Source organism: Falco cherrug, chromosome 8 (assembly GCF_023634085.1).
Source record: "Falco cherrug isolate bFalChe1 chromosome 8, bFalChe1.pri, whole genome shotgun sequence".
In the NCBI taxonomy this organism is placed as follows: domain Eukaryota; kingdom Metazoa; phylum Chordata; class Aves; order Falconiformes; family Falconidae; genus Falco; species Falco cherrug.
Window position 1 is genome coordinate 43,375,291 of NC_073704.1, and position 23,874 is coordinate 43,399,164.

At 44.0% G+C, this 23,874-nt stretch overlaps 2 protein-coding genes across 4 annotated transcripts in view; one reads left to right on the top strand and one right to left on the bottom strand.

Annotated features, from left to right (window-relative positions):
* Nucleotides 1-293: 293 nt before the first annotated feature.
* Nucleotides 294-6,540, top strand: UPP2 (uridine phosphorylase 2). Its single transcript, XM_005432675.3, is given in 5 exon segments — nucleotides 294-385; nucleotides 1,032-1,149; nucleotides 2,219-2,376; nucleotides 5,788-5,894; nucleotides 6,368-6,540. Coding segments are annotated over 5 exon segments (582 nt in total). The 5' UTR covers nucleotides 294-359.
* Nucleotides 6,541-8,858: 2,318 nt separating this feature from the next.
* Nucleotides 8,859-23,874, bottom strand: part of CCDC148 (coiled-coil domain containing 148) — a 78,260-nt gene continuing 63,244 nt past the window's right edge. For all 3 annotated transcript variants that reach the window (XM_055719151.1, XM_055719150.1, XM_027807449.2), the window contains 4 exons: nucleotides 23,271-23,389; nucleotides 16,922-17,039; nucleotides 14,183-14,323; nucleotides 8,859-12,205 (listed from right to left, as the gene is read on the bottom strand). In XM_055719151.1, the coding sequence (XP_055575126.1) occupies nucleotides 12,059-12,205; nucleotides 14,183-14,323; nucleotides 16,922-17,039; nucleotides 23,271-23,389 (525 nt within the window). In that variant the 3' untranslated portion in view covers nucleotides 8,859-12,058. The remainder of the gene's footprint in view (nucleotides 12,206-14,182; nucleotides 14,324-16,921; nucleotides 17,040-23,270; nucleotides 23,390-23,874) is intronic.

Genomic DNA, 23,874 nt, shown 5'->3' on the forward strand with positions numbered 1-23,874 from the left:
GGCACCCATGTGCGCCTGCCCTGTGCCCACCGCCCGCCCCACCGGCCCCAGCCCCGGCTGCCCCAGCAGGGCGGCGGGAGGCGAGCAGGGGCGTACGGTGACACCTGCTAAAACAGCCAGTCTGGGACGGACCACGGGGCAAACAAACCTTCGCACCTGATGGGGGAAAGGCAAGCGGGCGGAGGGGACAGGCCACTGTTGATCTTGGGAGCCTGCAAAGCAAGGGAGGGTATTTAACCCCGTGCAGAGCCCCTTACAACCTCCTCAAGCTCCAAAACCTGACAGCTGAAAAAATAGCGGGGTGTTTTCCTTACATTTTCTGCAGGGTATCACTTTCAGCTGACTCTGGTAGAGCCGCTATGACCAAAACAATAGGTTACTCCGGGTGAGTAACAGGGGGAGGTTTGAATTTGTTTTAATAAGACAAGAAAAATGTTCTCTAGGTTTTGTTTAATCCTTATTTATAACATTGCCCTGTATTGTTACTTAGTTTCTTTCCCTCTATTAAAGCAGGTGGAAAGGGAAGGCAAACTGGCCTCCCACTGCCTGCAGAATCTCAATTTAATTTGCACTTGTACTGCTAGGCAGTTATTTGGGACAATATAAATATAAAATCCTGATTTGCAAAGAGCTTAAGAAGCTGTCACATACGAAATAGCACAGTACATTACCCACTAGATATTTCTGGCGGAATTATATGAAAGAGCTAAGGTTGCCATTGACAAAATCGATGATAAATACTGAGAAACTTTTTTTGCTAAATATGCAGGCATAACAAAAGAGATGTCAAAGAGGTTACCAAGAGCAGAAATGCAGCCATCCTGGATACCATGCATAGCTGGCTCATCCCTGTTCCTGTCCTTGTCTCTGTCCCTGTCCCTGTCCCCGTCCCTGTCCCCGTTCCATCCCTTCCCTGACACTGGGGCCACATGTGCCCCTTTGCAGGGCTCCCAGGCCCCCCCATGCCCTATCCCTGTCCCTGCAGGCACTGCCTGGTGCCCCTGAGCTGTCTTCGCCCTGTTCCCCTGCAGCAGTGGGCTCGTCCATGTTAAAAACCCACACTTGGTCTCGATGGAGGAGGACATCCTGTATCACCTGGACTTGGGAACGAAGACGCGCAACCTGCTGGCAGTGTTCGGGGACATAAAGGTAAATAATGGTGAAAAAGCAAGGCAGCAGCTCCCGGCCCTGCGGGTGTCTCCAGCCCCTCGCCCCACAGCTCTACCATCCATGCCAGGGCCCCACTGCCACAGATGCTGCTGCCATGGACAGGGTACAGCTGCTCGGCAAAGGGACTCGGCGACCTGCAGCAGTCTGGGCAGGGAAGTCATCCATTCCTGCTTGTGTTGGGCAGAAATCCCAACAGAAAATTATCTTTTTAAAAACCTGTAGTTCCCTTAAACCTCATTTTGTATTGGCCCCCATGATGGAGGACAGATGAAGTGTGCATTTCTCCAAAGCATCTGATCATCATCTACTGGTGGCAAGGGAATGAGGATGTTGTATTTTCGGCTAGGACCTGCTGTCAAAAGCAGCCTGCCACAGCCACATCTTCTTCCAGTTTAAATCAGAGCGTTACCCCAGCGACACAAGGGGAAAAGACGCGGTCCCGCAAAGCTCGAGCAGCCTGGCACAGTCCGGCCACGCGTGGGCTCCCGCACCCTGCGCTGTTGGCAGCCGGATCAGCAGCGCTGCCCTTGCAGCCACATGCTGATCCCCCTCTCTATGTTCAGGCAGGATGTCATTTTTTCCTTTAATATGTAAAACTTGTCCTTTTTCCTCCCTGACTTTATGGCCTCTGTGTCATCAGCAGTGCTCACTAATTGCAGTTGGCATTGTTGATAGAATAAATTAAATGACAAGCTACTCTAACATCTGGTTTTGCTTTGCTGTCAGTAGGAATACTAACAGTTTAAATTTGCTGAATTATTTTACATTTTCTTGGCTGGGGACTGATATCCAAGTATGTGCAGCTGTACAGTTGTCTGGATGTAACATAGTCACAACCCTAAAGGCGTAACAACTTGGTTTTAGCATTAACTCCTGGGTTTGAGACCCTTGGCTGTTCTGGTGCGCCTCGACTTCCTGAGAGGAAGCAGCATCCTGCTGCACCCTCTGGGGAGATGTGTCTGGTGCAGCCCACCGCTGCCAGTTTAAGACTGAATCTCGGTACCTATTTCAGCTAAAAAGCACCAACACGTCCATATTTTACCTCCAGTTTGTCTGTGTTGGTGGAAGCCCGAAGAGGATGAGGGCATTTGCCCAGTTCATGCACTAGGAGCTGGGACTGACGGGTGATGGGGAGGACCTGGCAGACATCTACATGGGGATGGACCCGTACACCATGTACTGGGCTAGGCCAGTGCTCTCATCAGCGTAAGTACCGTGCCGTGCCGCGCCGCACTGCACCACACGCGCTTTCCACCTCGGGCACTGCCAGCAGGCCCTGCCGCAGGCTCTGCTGCTGCCAGCGCGGTCCTGCAGCGGGCTGGCATGGGGGCCCTGGCTCCCCACACGGTGAGGTGGGTGGCCAGCACGACCTCTGCCTCCTGCAACACCCACCGACAGATTTTTTTCCTCTTTTCAGTTTTCAGCCATTACCATCAGTGCAACCTTTCAGCCATGGTAAAGCTTCTTCTGTTTGAATGGTATTTCTCGGCACCCTACATGTCCAGATTAAAAAGCATTGTATTAAAAATGAACATGTGCATACTTCGCTCAGTTCAGCAGTTTGGCAATTTGAGAGGCAAAGACCATTTCCCACATTGACACAAGCTCTAAAGTGAAAACCTTGCTTTATTATTAATTATTCTTTAAAAGCATAAATTTTGGCACTGCACAAAGGAAAAGGCAAATACAGGCTGCACTGGTGAGTGCTCATACCCCAAGGCTCAGTGCTGCCATCATTTCTTCAGGCATAAAATCAGTCTTAAATCAGATTCTCAGGAGGCAGCATCACTCACACGGCAGAGCTCGTGCTGGTCCCTCTGACCAAACCAAACCAAACCTGAGTGACGGGAAAGCCTGAGGGAGTCAAACTGGTGGGACCCAAGGGGAAAAAACCTGCACAGGCTTTGCCACTCCCCAGTCTGGCAGCAGTTGTGACACAGCTAGAAGAAAAGCCTATGCTGAGCTCTTGGCCACACACCGTTTTTGCACCAATGCAGAAGCCACCAACCCTCAGGCTCATCCCTGCGAGGGGACTCAGGGCAGAGCACGCAGCCAGCCTCCCCCAACATGCTTTGTGCAGAGCAGCTGCCAACATCACATTTTTGCAAGTTGCTTAGAGACACAAACGAACTCAAACATACCAGCGGCAGGAACACGGTTTCCTGCTTTGAATATTTACAATGAGAATAAATTTTTTAGGCATTGGCAAATAAGTCAGGCTGATGTTCCAGAATAACAACCTGCAAAAAGTTTTCATATTTAAAACATGATACAAGCCTAATAGACCATCAGTCTCACAGCCAAATGAAAAGACACAAAGCAAAACCCGACTGCATATGTTAAACTAGTTGTGCTTCTTTACATATGCTTCCTTCAGGTTTTTGAAAAAAAAAAAAAAAAAAAGATAGCAAACCCAAAAAACTGAGGCATGTTTCATGGCAAAAATCAAACCCCACACCACTGAATGCCTTCTGTTTGTCAAGGTAAAGCCGAGAAAAGGATGTCAGTTTGGGTGATGGAGCAGAAACCGAAGACGATGACGTGAAGGAGCACTGGGCAGAAAGCAGAGGCAGCCTCAGCAGCTTGAGATTTGCAGAACACCCACCAGCCCGGGGGAGCAGCAGCGGGGCCGAGGCAGCCGGGCACCACGAGCCCTGGCAGCAGGTGGGGAGCAGGGGGTGCCAGCCAAGCCCAGTGTCTGCAGGCAGCTGGGCATGGAGGGGCACCAGGGTGGGTGAAGTGAACCGGGAAGCAGGACAGTTGCCCCATAAGGTGTGAGGCTTCCCATGACAAATGCCTGACCCCCAAACCCCAGCCCTCGCTGAAGGGCACGCACCCACCCGTTGCCCTTCGCACCCAACGATGCAGGCGGAGGTGCCCTGGTGGGGGGCGAGGACGGGCTGGGAGGTGCCTGGAGAAGTGGAGGTTCAGGTTGTCCTCACTGACATTCACCACTGCATGAGTATGAACAGGACACAACAAAGAATGGAAGGCGGCACATGGCACAAGCGTGGGCAGCACAAAGGGAAGGTCTTGGAGCATTCAGCCATCGGGATGCATTTATGGAGACCTTTCTTGAAGGAGAGACACCATCTGTGTGCCTGATGGGATGGGCACCAGCTCAATTGATAAGAAGAACCTTAAAAGTGTCATGGGGTTAGACGCTGTACCTGGGCAGGCTACAAAGACCCTGAGATGTCTCTCCCTGCCTCAGAACTTTGCTGTTGGCCTCACCAGCTGAAGGAGGCCATGGCATAACCCTGAGCTCACTGCAGTCACGTACCTGTCACCTGCTGCAGCACCACGGGGAATGACATTTTTTTGCTAATTGGTCTCTTGTGCACGTGGCAGTTAAATTCTTGTCACCTGCAAGGCCAGTGCTGCTGTAGCCAAAGGTGGATCAAGGGTGAAGAAAGAGCATGGGAGCCTTGCGCAGTCACAGACCCTCCGAAAGCAGGAGGCCAGTACCTTGCACACTGGCAAAGAAATTGGCCCTGCATCCACAGAGCCTAGCAGATGGGTTATGCTGAGTTGTTTCCTACAACAAGATTGCAATTTCAGAACTACCAAACACTAGAAAAATGTCAGGAAGCATGTGACATTTACGTAAACAAACTTCAGTTACTCTGGAACAGTTTCCTTTTCAAAATTGAATGCTGATTGCAGAGTAGAAGAAATGTAATAAATGAAGAACTAATAATCTGAGGACTATTTATAAACCTTTGGATCTGTTTGCAAATGCGACCATCTGTGTATTGCTCAAGGCCATGTTTTATTTAAACAAAAAGCCATTTGAGAGGATTAACAGTAGGAATAGCAATAAAATGAAGCACTCTGCCCAGGTTAGTGCAGCTGCAGGTATACATTTTACTTGCATCAAGGACTACAGACTGTGCGAGAGGAGTAGCCGCACCAGGCACGTGCCCGCTCAGTGGACCCAGGTGTGGCAGCAGGACAGCTAAAGCCACCAGTGAAGTTAGAGGAGAGGGTCGGGATGGGTGCCCATGCCTGGATGCACCAAGCATGGCTCCAGGTCCTGCCTGCGGTGATGCCCTGGGACCCAGCTCCCTGGCCAGCACCCATGCCACTGGAGCAGGGAACGCCACTTGCAAGTGGCTCAGCTGCCTGACGTCCATGGCAGCTCCTTAAGAAAAATTAAACCTAAATTAAGGGGGTTTTCTGCTCCCCAGTTTTCCCGTTCTGCAACTTGCTATGACTCTTCTAACAGTAATTTGGCATTTCTTGGATTTAACCCGGCAGGCCTTCACAGCTGACGTTTGCCACGGACCTCGGAGGAGCCGCAGTCTTACCCCACATAGTGTAACGTACCCCTGTACTTAAGAGTTGGGGGCTTACTCATTCTTTTCACCAATGTTATAGCCTGCATAGTTTTCTCTTCTATACAGAGACACAGCGTACTGACTTTAAACACTGCAGTTAATATGAGTTAAGTAACTATTCAAAGGAAAACTTTACCAGCCTCAGACAAAACGTAGGCATTGCTGGGTTTGCCTTCTGAAGCTACAGCCCGTTCCCCGTAACCATAAACCCACGCAGGGCCGGCAGTGACATCTCTCTGCTTCCTTTCAAGGTCAGGGGAGATTAGACTCTTTCCAGTGAAAAAAAGTTGGAGTACTTAAAAAGAGCTTATGATGCTGGTGTGAGGAACATTGAAATGGAGTCCACGGCATTCGCTGCCCTGTGCGGGCTGTGGGGCCAGGAAGGTGGGTCCTTCCTGTGCTCCCCGGCTTAACCCCACCTGAGGGCTCGCTTTGGTCCAAGATTCAGACAACCTGAAGGCTAAAAATGTGTTCCAATGATTTTAACTAGAAAACTACACTAAAACAAATACTGCGGCTAAATACCAGTTTGTCTTAGAAGGCCTGAGCACACGTTGGACCAAAAAAAGACTTAATCCCCCCCACCCCCCCAATCCCTCTCCTGTCCTTAAAGCAAGTCCTGGCCATACTGGCATAGCTGCCTCCCCCCATGTTTCTGGGGAAGAAGGGGGGCGAGCAGAGGGCCCTGCGGAGCAGCACTGCAGCCAGCAGCTGCTCCAGGGCTCCAGCCGCGTCCCCCAGGGAGTCCCCAGGGCAGCGGGAGCAGGGCCCCTCTCCTTCCCCACAGGGCAGCGCTTTAAGGCAGCTGGTACCTGTCACCAGGCGCAAGGTAACACAGTGCTTCGGCTGTCCTGCAGCTGCCGTTGGCTGCATGGCCCTCCTGGGCCGCCTGGAAGGGGACCAGACCCAGGCGCCCCGCGAGGTGCTGTGGGAGCGCCAGCAGCGGCCCCAGCGCCTGATCGCAGCCTTCATCCAAAAGCACCTGGGGCTGCACCCTCCAGCAGGAAAAGTGCTTTTCTCCACAAACTGATGGGTGAGAAGCAGAGCAACAGGGCAGCAGGTCCCAGCTGGTGCAGTGCAGGTTTGTGCTCCCGCACCGGGAGCGGGTGTGCAGGACCTACTCACGCTGGTGCAGCGCAGCTTTTTCTGGGAAATGGAAAAGGACATGATGCACTCCCACAGGTGAGTGCCCTCCACAGCTGCGTAGGGCGGCTGGATCCAGCGAACGCTGGTGTGCAGGAGCTGCAGACCACCAGTACGGCTTGAATTGCACAAAGACACTTGCACACCCAAGGAAAGCTCCAGCCAAAATTTGCACAGAAATTAGGGCTGTGTTACTGAACTGCATGCTCCTCACTCCTGTCTCCAGTGGTTGTAAAGGACTGTCCCGTTAGGGTCTCTCCTGTCCACAGGGATCCTCTAGGATGGAGATCTCTTTGCATTTGGCATAAAGCCGAAACCCAAGTAAACGACATGCAAAATTAATCTGTGTCTGTAACTGTGACTGTTACTCATTGCTGTTATGAAGGCCATTCAGACTTTCATTCATACAGTATCTAAAGATCTGTCAAAAATTGATGTACACCAGGGTGTCTGAACACAAGAGGTGGCCACGCGGGAAGCCCACCCTGCGCAGGCTGTCCCCGGCCGAGCAGAAGCAGCTCCATCCCCGTCGCACTGGCAGCAGGTTTGGGTGTGGGGCACTCGGGGATCCTCGAGAGGGAGTGAGGGGAGCACGTGTTACTGATAAAACCTTGCCCTGATGTCACATAACTGCCAGGGACTGCACCGTTCATGTTCATCTGCTAATCAGCACACAGCAATAATCTAGAAAATAATCTTTTAAGTGTCTCCACAAGCTGTAAAACTAAACCACTCCTGGGTTGGGTGGAGGGGCTTTTCATGGAGGGTAACCCACAACCTGAAGAATTTCCCACCAAAATCACATCCAGTTCTTAAGGTTCACAACTAAGGTTGCTTCCAAATGAATTTTGACACCTTTGGAACCAAAAATTACAGGATTTGAGTTCTGGTAAACAAAATTGTATCAAAAAACACGGGAGAAGTTCTCAAGATACTAATGGTATTAAAAGCACGAAACATATTAAGTCTAAAGATACCTACAGAAGTGCTGAGGGTCCATTCCCAAGGTACTCGTTCTCTGGTCAGCATCCCTAAATCTGCTTCATCAGCAACCCTGGGGCCCCTCTATTCCCAGATGTACTTCCACGCACTCAGGCACTGCTCGATTTGCCTCCCAAAAGTGTGGGTTTCTCTCGGCATCCCTCTTGTCACCCCACTGCACGTCATCGCGCTGCCTCCTCCCGTCGGCAGAGGTCCATTTCCAGGGTGTGGGGCCATCTGGGGTGCTCCCCTGGCATGGGCACCCTGCAGTCATGGTCCCCAGCCACTCCAACAACTTACCAGCACTTTGATCTGGGACATGTTCAGTTTGCTGCCATGAAAAAGCAAACTGTTTTTTACAAGAAAAGGAGATTGGTTCCTAGTTTTCATTCTGAGATTGCAGATTTTAGGCTCAAATATTAACCTGACAGGGAGGAATCCCAGGACAGGAGCCAGTGTCCTCCCAGAATGGAAACAAAATCACTCCATTCGCTCCCCATGCCATCTAACCCACCATTCTGTCGTGGTTTGACCCCAGCCAGCAGCTAAGCACCATGCAGCCACTTGCTCACTCCCCTGCTCCACTGGGATGGGGAGGAGAATCGGAAAAAGGTAAAACCCATGGGTTGAGATAAAAACAGTTTATTGAAATACAATGAAATCTACTACTACTACTACTACTAATTGTAATGAAAAGGGAGAAAACAAAGAGAGAGGAACAACGCCCAAGAAACCCCCCAAGTGATGCACAATGCAGCTTCTCACCCGCCTGCTGAGCGATGCCCAGCCAGCCCCCCAGCAGCGACCAGCAGTCCCGGCCAGCTCCCCCAGACTCTGTACCGAGCATGATGCTCCATGGTATGGAATAGCTCTTGGGCTAGCCGGGGTCAGCTGTCCTGGCTCTGCTCCCTCCCGGCTTCTACTGCCCCTCCTCACTGGCAGAACATGGGAAACTGAAAAGCCCTTGCCTTGGGGTAAGCACGACTTAGCAACAACTAAAACACCGCTGTGTGATCAACGTTACACTCGTACTACACCCAGAACACGGCGCTGCGCCAGCTACGGAGAAGAAAATGAACTCCATCCCAGCCTGAAACCAGGACACATTCCAACTCAGTTCTGTACGTCCGAAGTCCACTCAAGAAACTTCTATAGCAATTGCAAAGCACCGGAAGTCCTTTGTGAAAACAATTTAAAGCCACTCCAGGAAAAGAAACACGATACTTTTAACATTTTGCCTAATTTAATTATTATATTTATTATATATAATATAATTATAAAAATAAAAAATAATATAATCATATATATAACATATATATATAATATAAATTATATATATATAAAATATACTAGGCGAGGCTTGCTCTGCATAGCTTACAGCGACACAGTCTTGGTCATCAACTTTGCAGGAGACAGTGAGCTCTCTATATTCTAGAACATTGTCCAGTGAAGAGACTCTTGTTTTTCTCATTTTGGTTTTAGCTTAATGATTATGTCATTAAATGTTTTTTTCTGCTGCCCGTTCTAAGTCTGATGCTCTTGAAGGGCTTCAGCTGAGTCGTTCAGAAGGCGTGTCCTTGGTGCGCTGCTTTTCAAAATATTGACCATTACTGCAAAGCCCTCTCTATTCTCAGAGGGGTCAGAACTCAAATCAGTTATGTTTTTCTTTTTCTATAAATACACATGTAAATGTGCATATAAGGTTATGTGCACATAAGCTGGCACAAACTTTAAATGTTTTGCAGCAGCTGGATACTGCACCAACTGATCTTGCGCCAGCTGGGTACTTGACTTTTGGGCACTATTTCACATTTCAGCCACTTTTCTGACTACCAGAATTGACAGAGAAGTAGTATATCTTGAAACCAAATAATTTTCAAAGAGAAGGTTTTCCCAGGCTTTAAAAAAATCAGATTGCCCATCAAACTGCATACACTTCATACACTGGCATAAAGGATAGCTGAGCTCGGAACGGTTACCCTTACCAAGTCACAACCAACAAAGTAGGGCTGCAAGGGATCCTGGTTGAGAAGTCTATTTCCCATTAACATTTTCTAAATTACTGTTTTCATGTACGAGTAATTTCATACATTTTTGCACAAAAATAACTTGCAAAATTTCATTTTTTTTAAAAAAAGGGTGGATGGCATTTATCACGAAAACAAATGTCATTTTAAACACCTTCACTTCCTGAAGGGTTTTGATCATCTCTCATGAACAGTGCTAAGTGAGGAAGAGGAAGACAAAGACAAACCCACCCCACTCCCGCAGGAGGAGCACGCGAGAGGAGCGTGGCCAGGCCAGGGAGGGTGGCCAACGGGGTCTGCAGGAGCTCTCCTGGCAAGAGCAGCCTCTGGGTGTGCTGAGCAACTGAGCAAAATACCTGAAACCAGTTTCAGGGACCTGCTTGTTTTTCATTCTCCACTGTTACACGTAAATCCCTCTAAAAAGCCTCACTCTGGGCTCTCCGTATCAAGAACGAGCCCCAATTCATGGCTGCAGTGAGCTGACACAGCCTCATAGGTGTAAGCAGACTTCTACTCAGTCTATTCCCTGAGAAGCAACAGACGTGGATACAATTGCAAGACACTGCCTAAAACTCAGTGCACTTTATTTCAAAAACAAACAGCTGCTTCATTTAAACTCTTTTTTCATGTATGTCTCAGTATTTATAAAAGATGACAACTATAATCTGAAATGATTTTGCACCACTGAAACTATCTTGTAGATCTGCTTTTAAATGCAAGAAAAAAGCCCCTCAACTGCCTTAAGTTTGGAATCTCCCATTTCTGGGAAGCAGTCTAGCAGCCAATCTGGTCTCCAAAGGAGAAGAAAAGCAATGCTGGTCTCCCCTGCAGGAACATCCAACAAGTTGTGAAGCTGGCCAAGTGTGTTTTAAAAATAATGTTACCCCAAATGACATACCAAAATAAAATGCACAAATATATGCAGAATTGTAATTTTAGCACAAATACGGAAAAGCTAAATCCAGAAGATGTACAGCTCCCACAGCTTTCGGGCACACTCTGTAGCATTTCTCCTCCGTTAAAAGAACTTAGCTTCAATACTCAGGTTGTGTTGCTCCTGGTTTTAAACTTTCTTGCTCTCAGCAGGTCTGTTGTGCCAGCTCTTCCCCCACCTTCCAGGCACCCTTCCTAGAGCCTCCGTCTGCTTCTGGCTTTGCACCCGTGAGCACCCCGGTGGGAGCAAACCTCCCTCCCCAGGTTCTCAGGGACCTGCTGAGGTCAGGCTTACCCTGCAAGGTTTTGCCTATGTTACTCTCGGTTTGAGGTGTGAGAAGTTACCATTGCTTGTCTCTGACTGCAAAACATTTGGTGTGGAGGTGTCAGGAGAAGAGGGCCCATCGGCTGTGCTGGGTAAGGAGGTAGCATGTAGTGGCCAGCAGTAAAAACACTCTCTAGGTGTTTGCTGGGGGAGCACAGACAGGGCTCTCCCTCCACCCCGATCCTCAGCTTCTCCTCTCAACAGTGAGGAATTACTGCGTTTCACAAGGCAGTGTAGGTATGTGATCCAATAAGACCTACAGGGCATCACAATGCTACATTAATGAAGTTCCTATCATTACTTAGATACGAAACTGTGGATGTTCAGATCTTTCTGACATTCATTGTCCTTAGAAATCTTTGGTTAAACTGCTAATTGTAATTTGTTCACATACCTTTTACACTCATCTTATGTAAGGCTTGAAAACATAATCAGTTAAAAAAAGAAATGACAACAATTTCCCTTTCATTTAACAGAATCATGTTCAGTAGTTTCAGATCCAAAATAAAGATTCCAGATCTGAAATGTTATTTCTAATTTCTAATTTATACTGAAAGACTAATCTGCAATATGAAATTGTATGACCGATTTGCAGTAAATATGATGCAGCAAATTGGTTTCTAAATATAGACAAAGGTTAAGTTTCTTCTTACAATAAACAAGGAGTTATACAAACATTCACAGCCATGAAGATTTTATAATTAAAAGAAACAAATTCTCAAGAAATCTGGAATGAAAGTTGCAGGGTGTATTCACATATAATATAATCTAATGCGACTGTTCTGCAAAGCTATTTTGGATTTACGGTGCCAATTTAAAAACAGAGTTCCTGCTTAAGATGCTACACATCAGACTGGCCTGTAATGTCTGTAAGGAGTCTTTCATGTGCAGGTGTCCTTCCCCCAGCAGAAACAGACGCAGGGAATTACACTACAGCAGCCTCGATAAAATCTTCACCAAGACAGGTGTAAAATGGTTAGCATTGCACGAGCAAGGCACACTGCTTTTCTGAATGACTGCACACACTGAGAACCAAGTAGCTCTATGGCACAGCCTATGGGGATTTTATTTGAAGTTTTCACATTATAGGTCAGACAATACCCCTGAAGCTTCTCTGCTCTTGATATGAGAGAGATGCTCTACGTTTTAAAGACTGTAGATTCCATATCTCTTCTTGGAAGCTTCAGTGGAGGAATTTTTGGTAAAATCTCTTTTGCATAAAGTGTTTTATGAAGTCCAGCTTCTCGAAGAGCTAGCTCAACACGAAGTCGAGGGTCAGAAATGACCTGTTAAAATAAACCACAGCAATGATAAATAGAAACAAAAAAATACTTTCCTCATACACATAGTGTATGTTATGTTACAAGTTATCTGTGGATCTATATATTTTGAAAGTTTTAAAAGAAAGTCAGAAAATTATGGTCATAGAAGAAAGCCTTCAAAAGCAGAGAAACCCTACAGTGAACAAGCCTTATTACACTGCACACATCCTGATATTATCCTTTTTAATATTAATGATCACAAACTATTTTAACAAAGAGCCCTGGTTGTCACTCCTCAGCAAAACTCAAAGGGTTGATGAGAAACTGAGTGACTTTTAATTCAGCTTGCTCACTGAAGAGTTGCTGACTTCTCTACTGTTCTGCATCAATACAGCCCTGCTTTCAGCACAAGACACTTAATCCCTTCCTGTTTGTTTCTATACGATCTAAGTGCTTCAAACATGTTTGTGATTTTTCTCACAGCATTGCCTTGTGACCACATGGCAGCACCACTTCCATTTTACGTAATGACAATCAATGCCCAAGGAAATTGCTTCTGAATTTGTCAAAAGGTTATCTGGCAAAATTTGCAAGCCTCTTTCAAATCCTTCTTCTGGAGGCAACAGTGAGGGAGCGCTGAAAGTACACGTGAGAGTTTCCCATTGCCTTCAGTTCTAGCATCACCTGCCACAGCGCCCAGAGCTGCTGGGAAGACCAACAATGGGGAACATTATCCATGACCACTGCAGCTCTGGGATGGAGCATGCTCATATGCTTAGCAGGAATCACGTACTGCAGTCTGAGCAGTACCAAAACCTGCCTGGAGTTGAAGCAGGAAGAATATTCTGAGAATTCAGGTATCAATCCCAAATATGCATGTTCAGCGCATTTTTAAGGTAAGGCTTTTCAGAACCTCATACATCAGTCAGATCTCGGTAGATGTTAATAGTCAAACAAAACCTACATCTCTTGTACCACACCTCTCCTTTACCAAACCTGAGAAGCTTTAAAATGTCTTAAAATGGGAAGTGCTGGACAAGTGTAGTTAATAGACATTGTTACATTTCAGTTTATTCAGTGCTAAAAGAAAGTTTTTACACCATAGAATTATATGATAGCAGTTCTCTTTCTGTAAACATAATTTTCAAATTCCAGAGTGGGTATAATTTCAAATGCATAGACTAAGCAGATGGGGAACAGTAAGGGAATCAAAAAATCCTCCCCCGTGTTGCTTACTTCCATTTGAAATTGAGCTAGCACTGTGCTCACCAATCCAAGTGACCTGAAAACAGGAGTATAGTTACTTCAGTTTCCTACTTCATTTACACTTCACTGATTTCTTCTCCTTTACCCCTTGCTTATCACATTCCAACTGATCTTCAATCCAGCAATAGTGTTAAAGACAGTCAAGACACCAGCTTCCAGCTTATGAAGAGATTTGTGCTGTGCATAATCTTCCAAGAAAAAAAGAACCCCTCATATTTAAGCTACCTGTGACGTAGCTCTTTTGTATACAGTCAGGAGAACTTAAACGCTGAGTCAGTTCGCTTCAAATACTACGACACTAACTGGAGGTGAAAAGGAGGCACTCTTTTAAATAAATGCATAAAAATGTAAAAGGGGTGAGTTTTGAAATGAATAAAATAGCAAACAGATCAGGCAAAATGCCTGGCAAACACACAAGTGCCAAATGACACCTTTAGCCCAGTGTCCTCTCTCTGGTAGCAGTGGTGGGAGATGCTGTTCAGCGACAGCCCGGGAGCCCTGCACTGGACCTGACTGGATGGACCTTTGTGGCCCACGCTTGTTGCTCCAGCATCTACATTGGGTCAGAGAGATTTTACCCCACCCACTGCTCATTATGGTTTTATATATTCTATCTATTCTATATTCTACTGTTAATATTGCTATTTAGTATATATTATTAGCATTACTATCATGTACTGCTATTAAGATATATGTGCACACAGTAAACTATACAGTATGATTACAGACACTTACCTGCTGTTCACTGTACGTATGCAACTTAAACAGTGGCTTCTGAAGACCAAACTCTTCTTTGGTCCCAATGCCCATCCGAGCTTTAGATGCCACCGTATCAGCCACTACTCTAGCCGGATCTGATTTTGCAGCAATGGCAACCTAAAATACATGATACAAAAATAACAATTACCTCTATGTAGACCTAAGGTGAGAAAAGGTGATTAGCAATAACACATCCCTTGAGAACACAATCATTTTCCTGGTTTAAAAATTTCAAAAGTTGTCTTAAACCACCTTGTATCCATATACAGAAGTTGTAAAGCTTAGAACTTGAATCCAGAGTAAAACCACTTTGACAGAGAATAATAATCGGGGAGATTTTTTTCCTGTTTCCCAATGGAGACAGTTTAATTGGCTGGACTTAATACAGCACTGTGCATGCCCAGAACTGCTTCAGAGTGAGCTGCCTGCTATGTGGGCAAGCCTAACACAGAATAACCCGCATATTATGAATGCCAGCTGTCAGTCCTTGAAAACAAACTTTAAAGCTGGACAGCGTTTCCATCAAGAGAGAGTTTATGTCGCTACCTCATCATACTCCTGGTAGGCAATAAGCTTACAGTAAGATTTAGGCTCCCAGAAAGCAGCACGTCCCAAACGTGCACCACTGATGTTTGCGCTGTAGGAGCGGCGCGTGGTCCTGGCTGCGGAGGCAGCCCTGGCTCCGCAAGGATGGTGTAAGAGAGAAGCAACAGCACCCTCGGCTCTCTAGCAGAGATTGGCATGGGCTCGGATGTTCAAAACCAGTAACCAAATGGAACCAGCAGACTCATAATTTAGCAATACCCACAACTCCTGCAAGTCCAAACTGTCTTCTGATGGAAACAGAGGTGTTCAGATCTGAAGTTCACAATCTTTACAGAGTCATGGACAACAACGTTGAGAGATAAGCCACAGGATTTTTTTCTTAAGTGTATCTGTTCTAAGTGTTTAATTTCCTGCAGCTAGATGAGTATCAAAGATTCTCTCAGACACTATATTGTGCAAGAGTCAACCTTTTTTCATTGCTTATTTTCTTTGTGTCAAAATATTCAGATACAGACAGGCTAATACTACTTTGTAAAATACAGAAAGATGCATAAGCAAAATAATCAGTTGGGACACCATCTGAATGGCTAAACCAAAAAAAATTTTTTTTTTTAATTGTGTATGATAATTTCCCCCCCCCCGCCCCCCATCTCTTTAATAAAATGTCACCTTTGTATTTACAGGCTGTCAAAATACACAGACTGGATGACTTCAGTAAAGATCTTTTTTTTTTTTCCCCACATACAACCAAGCGGCATAATTTATGAAGCAGTATTTCATTAGTGTGAAACCCAGAGAACAAATACTGGTTAGAAATATGTAACGAAGTGGGAAGCCTACTGTCCTAGTCAAAGGCCATTCTAGAAGCATTTTCTACTTCAGTAAGAGAATGGGGTCGGTTAGAAGGGATCAACAGATCACGACTCAACCAGTCTCTTGTAAAATCTGATGCGAAAGATAATGCAATTCAACCAGTAACTTAGAAAAGACATAACAGGGTTATTATTAAAAATGCATTGACAAGCTAAAATAACACTGTTAATACTGCAAAACATTTAATTGAATCAGATTATTAAAAATAAAGCATTATTGAATGGAAATGAGCCTGAGTTCAACAGTTAAAAAAAATGACTGAAGTAACAGACCAATGATCCCTTAGGTCTATTTATTCCTGCTACGCTCAGCTCTCCCACAGTAGATGGCTCAGGGTATTTAATCTCTGTTATGTTTTTCTTTCTTCTTGACTTTGCACACCCAAATGCTGAAGTGAAAGCACTTATAAGGCCACAAACAGTCCATGAGAGACCGAGAAAGAATTTCACTGGCATGCACATGGTTCTGGGATGGTTAATCCTGAAGCCAAAGGATGTGCTGAAGGTGAGGTCAAGGCTGCATCAAATACCATATTTTTAACCATGGGTAGTCCTAGGGAGAAAGCTGCTACATTAGTGCCGTTTAAATTATCCAAAATCAAAAGCGTTTGAAGAGCACCTTTCCTCCCTCCCTCATTTTCCTTTGCCTGCACATTTAGGCTGCAGTTCCTGGAGTGTAAAGAATGTGAGCTCTAGATTTCTCCTTTTTAATCTTTGGAGGAAAAAATAAGGAGGATTAGATAAAAAATGTAAGTGAAGTTAAAATTCCTCCTCCGAAAGTCAGCAGCAGGAAAGAAAACAAAACCAAACCAAAACCACTATATTTACTATGACAAACATTAGCAAGCATTTTCTGGGATGTCCTTTTTAAAATAATGTGCAAAAGTTTCACAGACACTTAAACCTCTCTCTGAAGAAAAGTTGTCCAAGGTCTGTAAGTTTTCAGAATTTAAATTACTCAAAAATATTGCCTAATATTCAAGGCAGATTTATGATTCCTAAAGGAAAAAAAGAAAAAAGAAAAAGAGAAATCACATCCAACCCAGAAAAAAAATCTATTTTCAGATATCCAGTTTCTACAGTCGACTTAACATCATAATGTTCCTGTTGTCAGAGTTACAAAGCACACAGGATTTATAACATGACAGAATTACTGTTAAAGTAAGACCAAAAGTGCATTTCAACATCTTCGTTTATTTGCTTTTGATCGATTGGTCTTTTTATCTTTCATAATACGGCAGTATGTGTTTATATCATTACTGTATATGAAAATACTGTATGCAGGAGATAAAGCCACCTGTTGTCGGAGTGCTTCAAGGCGTTTCTTTTTTTTCTCTTCTTCACGTGCTTCTTGAAGTGCCAGTTCCTTTTTCTCCAGCAACTGTCTTTCTAGTAATGCTTGTCTATACTTTACCCTGCAAAACAGAATACATACAAATGGAAAAAAAGGGGTCAACTGTAATTTTAGATTTCTGTTACGATATTTCAGTTTGAAAACTAGTCTGATGTTTTCTATATCTATGTAATAATACTATGGTGGTTCAGCCGAACACCTGAAAAATGCAAAAAAAAAAAAAAAAGCCTTTTCATTTGAATGTGTTGTTTTTGTTGGAGTAGTTTGGTTTGGGGTTTTGGGGGGAAGCGGGTTTTGGGGAGATTTTTTTTTATTTATTTGGTTTTAGGGTTCTTTTCCCGTTTCTTTGTTTTAAATAACTTGGCTAACCTTTCAGGTTTCTTTTCTAGAACGCAGATTCTCTCTAGCATGCTTTATATAGTCCTGCTACCCTCCCCACACCTCCTCCCCCCGCCACCATATTCTTTGCCAAGAAGAAATGTTCTCTGACATCTGTGTATGGCAGAAGAACTCCTTCCTATAACCCTTTCCATTAAAAGAAACATATCGCTCCCAATCTTGTCACTGGAAGAAGCAAAAAACCTTGAGAATTACATTCTTCTTCAAAAGGAAAAAAGTGAAAGTTAGCACAAGGAAACCTGAAACTTTATCGACGGCATTATTTTTGCTGGTCAATTTTTCGCAATTGGCTTTTATAGCCCTGATAGCACTACCATAACTGTATTTCCTAGTAACTCTCAGTCCACTGCCAAACTGCTTCTTACAAAGCTGTGGGGTATTCTTTGGTATGTCACTTTTATAGTCCTTATACAGGAGTTCCCATTGCCAGGCTTTGCATTCAGAGAATTATCCTTCTTTTGCTCTTCAAATTTTAACTTGCCTTTAGAGATAAGGAGAAGAAAGAGCTGCTTCAGCTGCAATAAAACATGTATTTTTATTTTCTTACTCTCAAAGTTTTAGTAAGCTCAAAGGATTCTATAACTTGTGCTATAAACTCCAAAAATCAGAACTAAATATACAGTTGGTAGCTAGAAAAGACCACTACATCAATAATCCAATAACAATTATCAGGACAAACAAATTTTTCCCAAGACAGTGGTACAAAGCTGCCTGAGGGTGCCCCAGAGAGGCTCTCAGTTTCTTAAATTAGCCATTGTAGTTTAGGCAGATGAATGCTTACAGTAGTAATCTTCCAAAGTAATTTTGTTCCAGGGAAAAAGCCCCATCTTCCTTTCATATGAAGAAAAAATAATGAAAAGCAGATACTTATATTTTTCTGAAAACATGACAAAAGTGTATTATACTGGAAACCTTTCATTCTGCTTGAGCTGACTACTATGATACATCTCTAAAATACTCCAGTTTATCAAATATGAAATTCAGTACCCTGGAAGCTTCTGTAAATTACCAAGAAGAAAAACTGAGGGGCACACATCCAGGTCTAATTTGAAACACTTTCTCTCTACTACAGAAGTTTTCATGTATGCAAGTAGAAACATTTTATGGCATTTCCACATTTGAACAGGTACACAATAATGTATAAGCGACTGCAATTGATGGCCAAAGTAACTGCTAGGCAGACCAGGGAAGAGCAAGGACTTTGCATCCTGATGAAGCATTTGTTGCTCCTAAGAAGAAGGTTCATGTTTCTGTGTTTACATTACTTTAAGAAGATCATCATCTTCCTCATGCTGGAGAGACCAAGGCCAGTATTAACAAAGATAAATTTTAATTGTCTGAGGGCAATGGCAGAGAGAAATCAACACTCAGGGAAGGCAGAGAACCTTGTAAATATGTATTCAATCGTACATGGTGTTCCTAATTCGGAATGTCCTTCCAATACTTTTATTAAAATGTTTACTTGAGCTGTGATTTCACAGTGTCCACATGCAGAGTTAGTTGTTGATTCTCTTTCACTCTATTACGTTTAGTAATATTTTAGCTACTATTTCTTCAAAGTAAACTTAATTTTGTAGAAAAGTTCAAAATTAGAATGTCTTAATACTCAATTTTGACTTTAAGTACCACAGTAAGTAACAACTTTAAGAAGTCACCGACTGAAAAATGAGCTTAGCTGATTAGTTTCAGTAAAGCTACCTTTTTGAAGTATTGTGGGTACACATTTATGTAATTTTTGATAAGCATAATTTCACTAAAACTCTGCTTTCAGATGCTGCCTCATAAATATTCAAAAGGAAATAATGGACTACTAGGTTTATTATGAAAGCTTTAGCAATGCTTTAAAAAATTGGGTTATAACGTAGGCAGCTTTTTTGCCCTGTATCACAGCTTATCCTGTTCACTGTTGTCAGTTGAATAAATCTGACATAAACAGCTGGAAGCCTGATCGCAGTGGCTAGGGAGGTTTGCTGGTGTTTCCACCCGTGAGGCCGCAGTGATGCACGATGCCGCCAAGGCACGAGGCACCTGCGATAGCAAGTGCCTGACACGCTGATCAGATCTGCGAAGCAGCCGCTAGCTCCCACCCAGAGCCTCTGCCCCCCAGGCTGCGCTGCACGGCGGGGCGGGGGGGGGGGCTCTGCGGGCCCCCCCGAACGCAAGGGCAGCCGCCCTTGCTGTGGGCATCGACCCCAGCAACAGCCCTGCCTGCCCAGCCGCATGAACGGCTTCAACACCCCACGATTTGCCCACAGTTTTTCTGGATCCTTTCTGTTCTGTGTCCCCTCAGCGTGCAGCACTGATGAGAGAGCAGGAGGTTTCAGGGCAGTTGGTGAGAGATTTGCTTCAGGAAGGGGAAAAACTTGTGGCAGGGCAAGAGGGGAGGGAGGAAAGGCCGTCTGCACGCAGTCCCAGGGAGGAGCTGCTGCAGAGAGCACAAGGGAAGGGAGAGATGTGATACACAAGCACCTTTCCCCCCGGCATGTGATAAACAGAGCTGCACGGCAAGCAGCTGCCATCGCGCCGTTTCTGATGGTTAGTCAGACAAAATTCATGCAATGAGCAATCCTTTCCTTCCAACTCTCCCACCCCTGCCCTTTGAATTCAGGGCCAGGACTGGCAGCAGTACAGGTGCTGGGTGAAAACGCCTACAGATGCCTCCCACTCGCTGTCTCTCCGCAGAACAGGACTGTGCCAGTCTATTTCTCATAGACTAATTTCAAATATTTCTCATGAATGAAAATATCTGCGCAATTTCACGCCAATTTAATTCTCACCCTGCAGCAATAATGCCATATCTATTGCTTGGGGTAGGTAGGTGGGATATGTTCTTTTACAATATTTCATGTATATTCAATCCATTCCATACCTAAGGGACCCGATGGAGGACCCGACTGAAATGCACTGCATGGATCAAAAAAGGGAGAAGTGGACTGTTAGCAACAGACAAACACCTGCCCTTGCAGATGCTAATTCTTGAAGCACAGTAAGACTCAAATGCAGTTCGTAATTCTTGATACCGCACTAAAAGAAATCTTGTAATTCAGTGTCCTAAAGACATAGGCATGTAGACCTAACTTGAGACATGCAGAACAGCTGAACGTGTGATCCTATGGACATATAAAGGACTGAGGGCAGTAGATGTACATCTGTGCTTATGTCTCTACTTTCAGTGGGCCACATGCAAATGTATCTTGCCACCACTAATTTCTTACCCCCGACATGGTCCCACCAGCTACCCCAGCTTAATGGGGCTAAGTCAGACTAAACACCAGTAAAGAGAACACACACCATTTATTTAGCACCTGCTGTGTTTCTGGAGCGTTTCTCTCTCTGGGGCTGTCATCTACTAAACTTTTAATTTTTATTTAAAAAAGGATCAGAACTCTCAACTTTCCTGTTCAAATGTGGCCAGCCCAGACCTTTTACGATACACACCAGTAATGAGAGCTCTTGCTTGGACAGTTTTAGTCTCAGGTTCTTAAGCTGAAGAAGTTCAAATCTGCATTTTCTGCATTATCAGCAAGCATCAAAATCAGTGAGAATATACAACACTCTAGGTAAGGAGGGAACCTCCACCTCTGTTTTAATAGCTGGGCCACTATCAGCAAACAGTACAGAATGAATGAGTGCAGAGGAAAGCAAAAAAGGAGTTTGATTTTAGACTACTTGTTGGGGCATTTGACAGGATCTGGGCAGACCTGGTTCTTACCTCAGCCCCTGTAAAATGACTATAAAATGACTGCTGGTTAAAAAATTAATACAGAATAGACATCGTGCTTGGAGCAGAAATCACAGCACAATCCTCTTCCCCTCTCCCATGTTTCTGAGTGCAGACAGCATGGCTTCTTAGGATTTTGTGATGCACTCACTACTCTGGCCATCTTTTACTTGTTCAGCATCTATGGGAACTTACATAAACTTAAACCCACGGGGGTTTTGGCAGGTGCAGGCTAGCCAGCTGCTCTGCAGACAACAGTTCTAAGACACGCACAGAACATAAAGCTGCAGCTACCTAGGAACTTCCAGGCCAAAAAATGAAAGGTCCAGTCAGTTACATGTCTCCACTGTCAGATAGTTGCTAACCAGAGGAGCTGCGGAAGGCAAAGCTGGACTCAGTCGCCTGAAATTCTACATCCAGTTTCAGATGCCTTTTAATCCTTTTCTTTGATCTGGTCATAGCTTTGGCTATTCAGCATCTTGCAATTACAAAGTGAGACCTGAATAAACACAGCGCCACAGTGATAATTTTCTTTTTTATAAATCTGATTACTTAATTTTAAATTAATTGTAAAAGCAATTCAGGATAAGAGCAGACCATTTTTTAAGTTTCTTATTGTACCTATTAGAAATTCTATGCACTATCCAGGATGTATCTTGTACTTGAAATAGCCAGTCAGCTCAGGATCCAAAAATCTCTTCCTTTCCCCAGAAAGCCTGAAAACGTGTCAGATCAGAAATGTGGTATTGGCTTGTGCCATGATCATGGCACACGCCTGTGTCATTATCAGTTCTGCAAAGACTCAAAACCAATTTATGTGCTGCAACAGATGAAACGTGTAAGAATACTACTAGTTCATACAGGACTCTAGTTCCACGCTGCGAAACCATTATGCCAGTGTGTCTACCTTAGTTCAGTACAACACATTTTAAAATGCCTTATACCATGCTTGTAGCACTACAACACCTAATAACAGTAACATCTCTCTGCCCTTCTTTGATTAATGTTTCCGTAGGCTTTGAAGATGAAAAGCATTAAGTAATTTCAAAGAATTATTAATCTACACAAACAGTAAGCATTTTTCTTTAAACTGTTTTATTTTGTGCAGTACGCCAATTCTGGGAAACATAATGCTAAGCACTTACCAACTTCTGATTCATAATAGCCTGAAGATGTGATTACTTCCTTCCTGCATTCCTCAATGAACTGTGCCATTCCCTTATATTTTATTCTGCAACATTTATTAGCATAACAAAAGAACATGTTTCTTTTGCTATGAGCTAGAATTGTTGCCGGTATGTTTAAGGGAAGGTATAAATATATTTGTAGCATAAAGATACAGACATTTCAATTTAGCTGTCAGCAAGTTATCACAACAAAGTAAGATCAAAGTAGTGTTTCCCACAGAATGCTTAAGACCAAGTTTAATATTCTAATGCCAATGGTACTTTAACCCTATTTTAATTACATATCTGGTCTATGCAGTTTGGTGGGTCCCTCTATGAAAAGAAAGGTAAGCCTCTAAATTGAGAGCAATTATAACCAGACTACATACAGGGGGTTTTATGCTCCTCTGTGGCAGAGGAACTCCTCTATGAAATCAAGTATTTCTTTAACAGGTCATTGAAGGGCACGTTCTGTAACAAAGACTTGGCAAGGATTCAAATGTTAGCAGGCTGAAGTCCTAAATTACATCAAACAGGTGAAAAGTATCTACAACTAGATGAACAGTTTAAAACCTAAATTCTCTAAAAGAATAATAAACACCTTTGAGGCTGTTAAGTGCTTAATGTGCTCCTCTTGCTTGCCTCTCAAAAAGCCAAACGTGATTATAAATAATTTTTCAAAGTGGGAATTTACCCAGCTACAATTAAAAAACCACAAAGGGAGCTGGTTTTAACGTGTGTACCCTATTGTGATTACAGCAGTTTAGCACTTACAAAGGTCTAAAGCTTTGATGGATATGAATTAATTCAAACTAACAAATAAATTGCATCCAGGATACAATCATGACGCAGCCTTAGTGTATAGACTAAGTGTATAGACTGGGATAATGGCCAAAAAGGAATACAAAAAAATTACTTATCTCTTAGAAAGTTGGAACATAAAAGCAAATTAGGTTATAAGACATTCCTATTGACACTATAGGCATTCACATTTAATTTCTTTTACCTTTCTCTGTCTTTAACTGCTTGTTCAGCCATTAATTTTCTTAACTCCTTCAGATGTTGTAGATCTTTCTCTTCCTGTTCTTGCCACTTGAGCTGTTTCTCAGCCCGGTACTTCTTCACCTAGAGTTTGAACAAATACAGTAAACAAAGTAACAATCATTCACAAGCCAAACAATACAATCATTAGGTAGTGAAAACAAAGAAAATAAGATAAGCATTCAGTTAAAGAAAATCCAGCGTTGAATTTTTAAGAATAAAATTTATCTTTTAGAATAGTATGGGCTAACAAAAGATTTATTAGAAGAACCGGGTGTGGAGCCCCCACAACAGAAACAGTATAATCAGACCGTGGAAACAAATTTGAATATTACTTTCAACTGCAAACTAAAGACTACTACTTTCATTTGCTCCTTCCTTTCCTACTTTGCCATCAACACCTTCAACTATGCTGCTCGTGTGAGGGAATGTTCCTTGAGTGAACATCTCCCAGGTTAGCTCAGACAGCTGGTTCCACACCAGCCTGGTTCGTTTTGGCTGGAGAGCCTGATGAGGAACAGGGAGAAGCACATGAGCACTCCTGATGTAAGTATGAAGCCTTTCCAAAG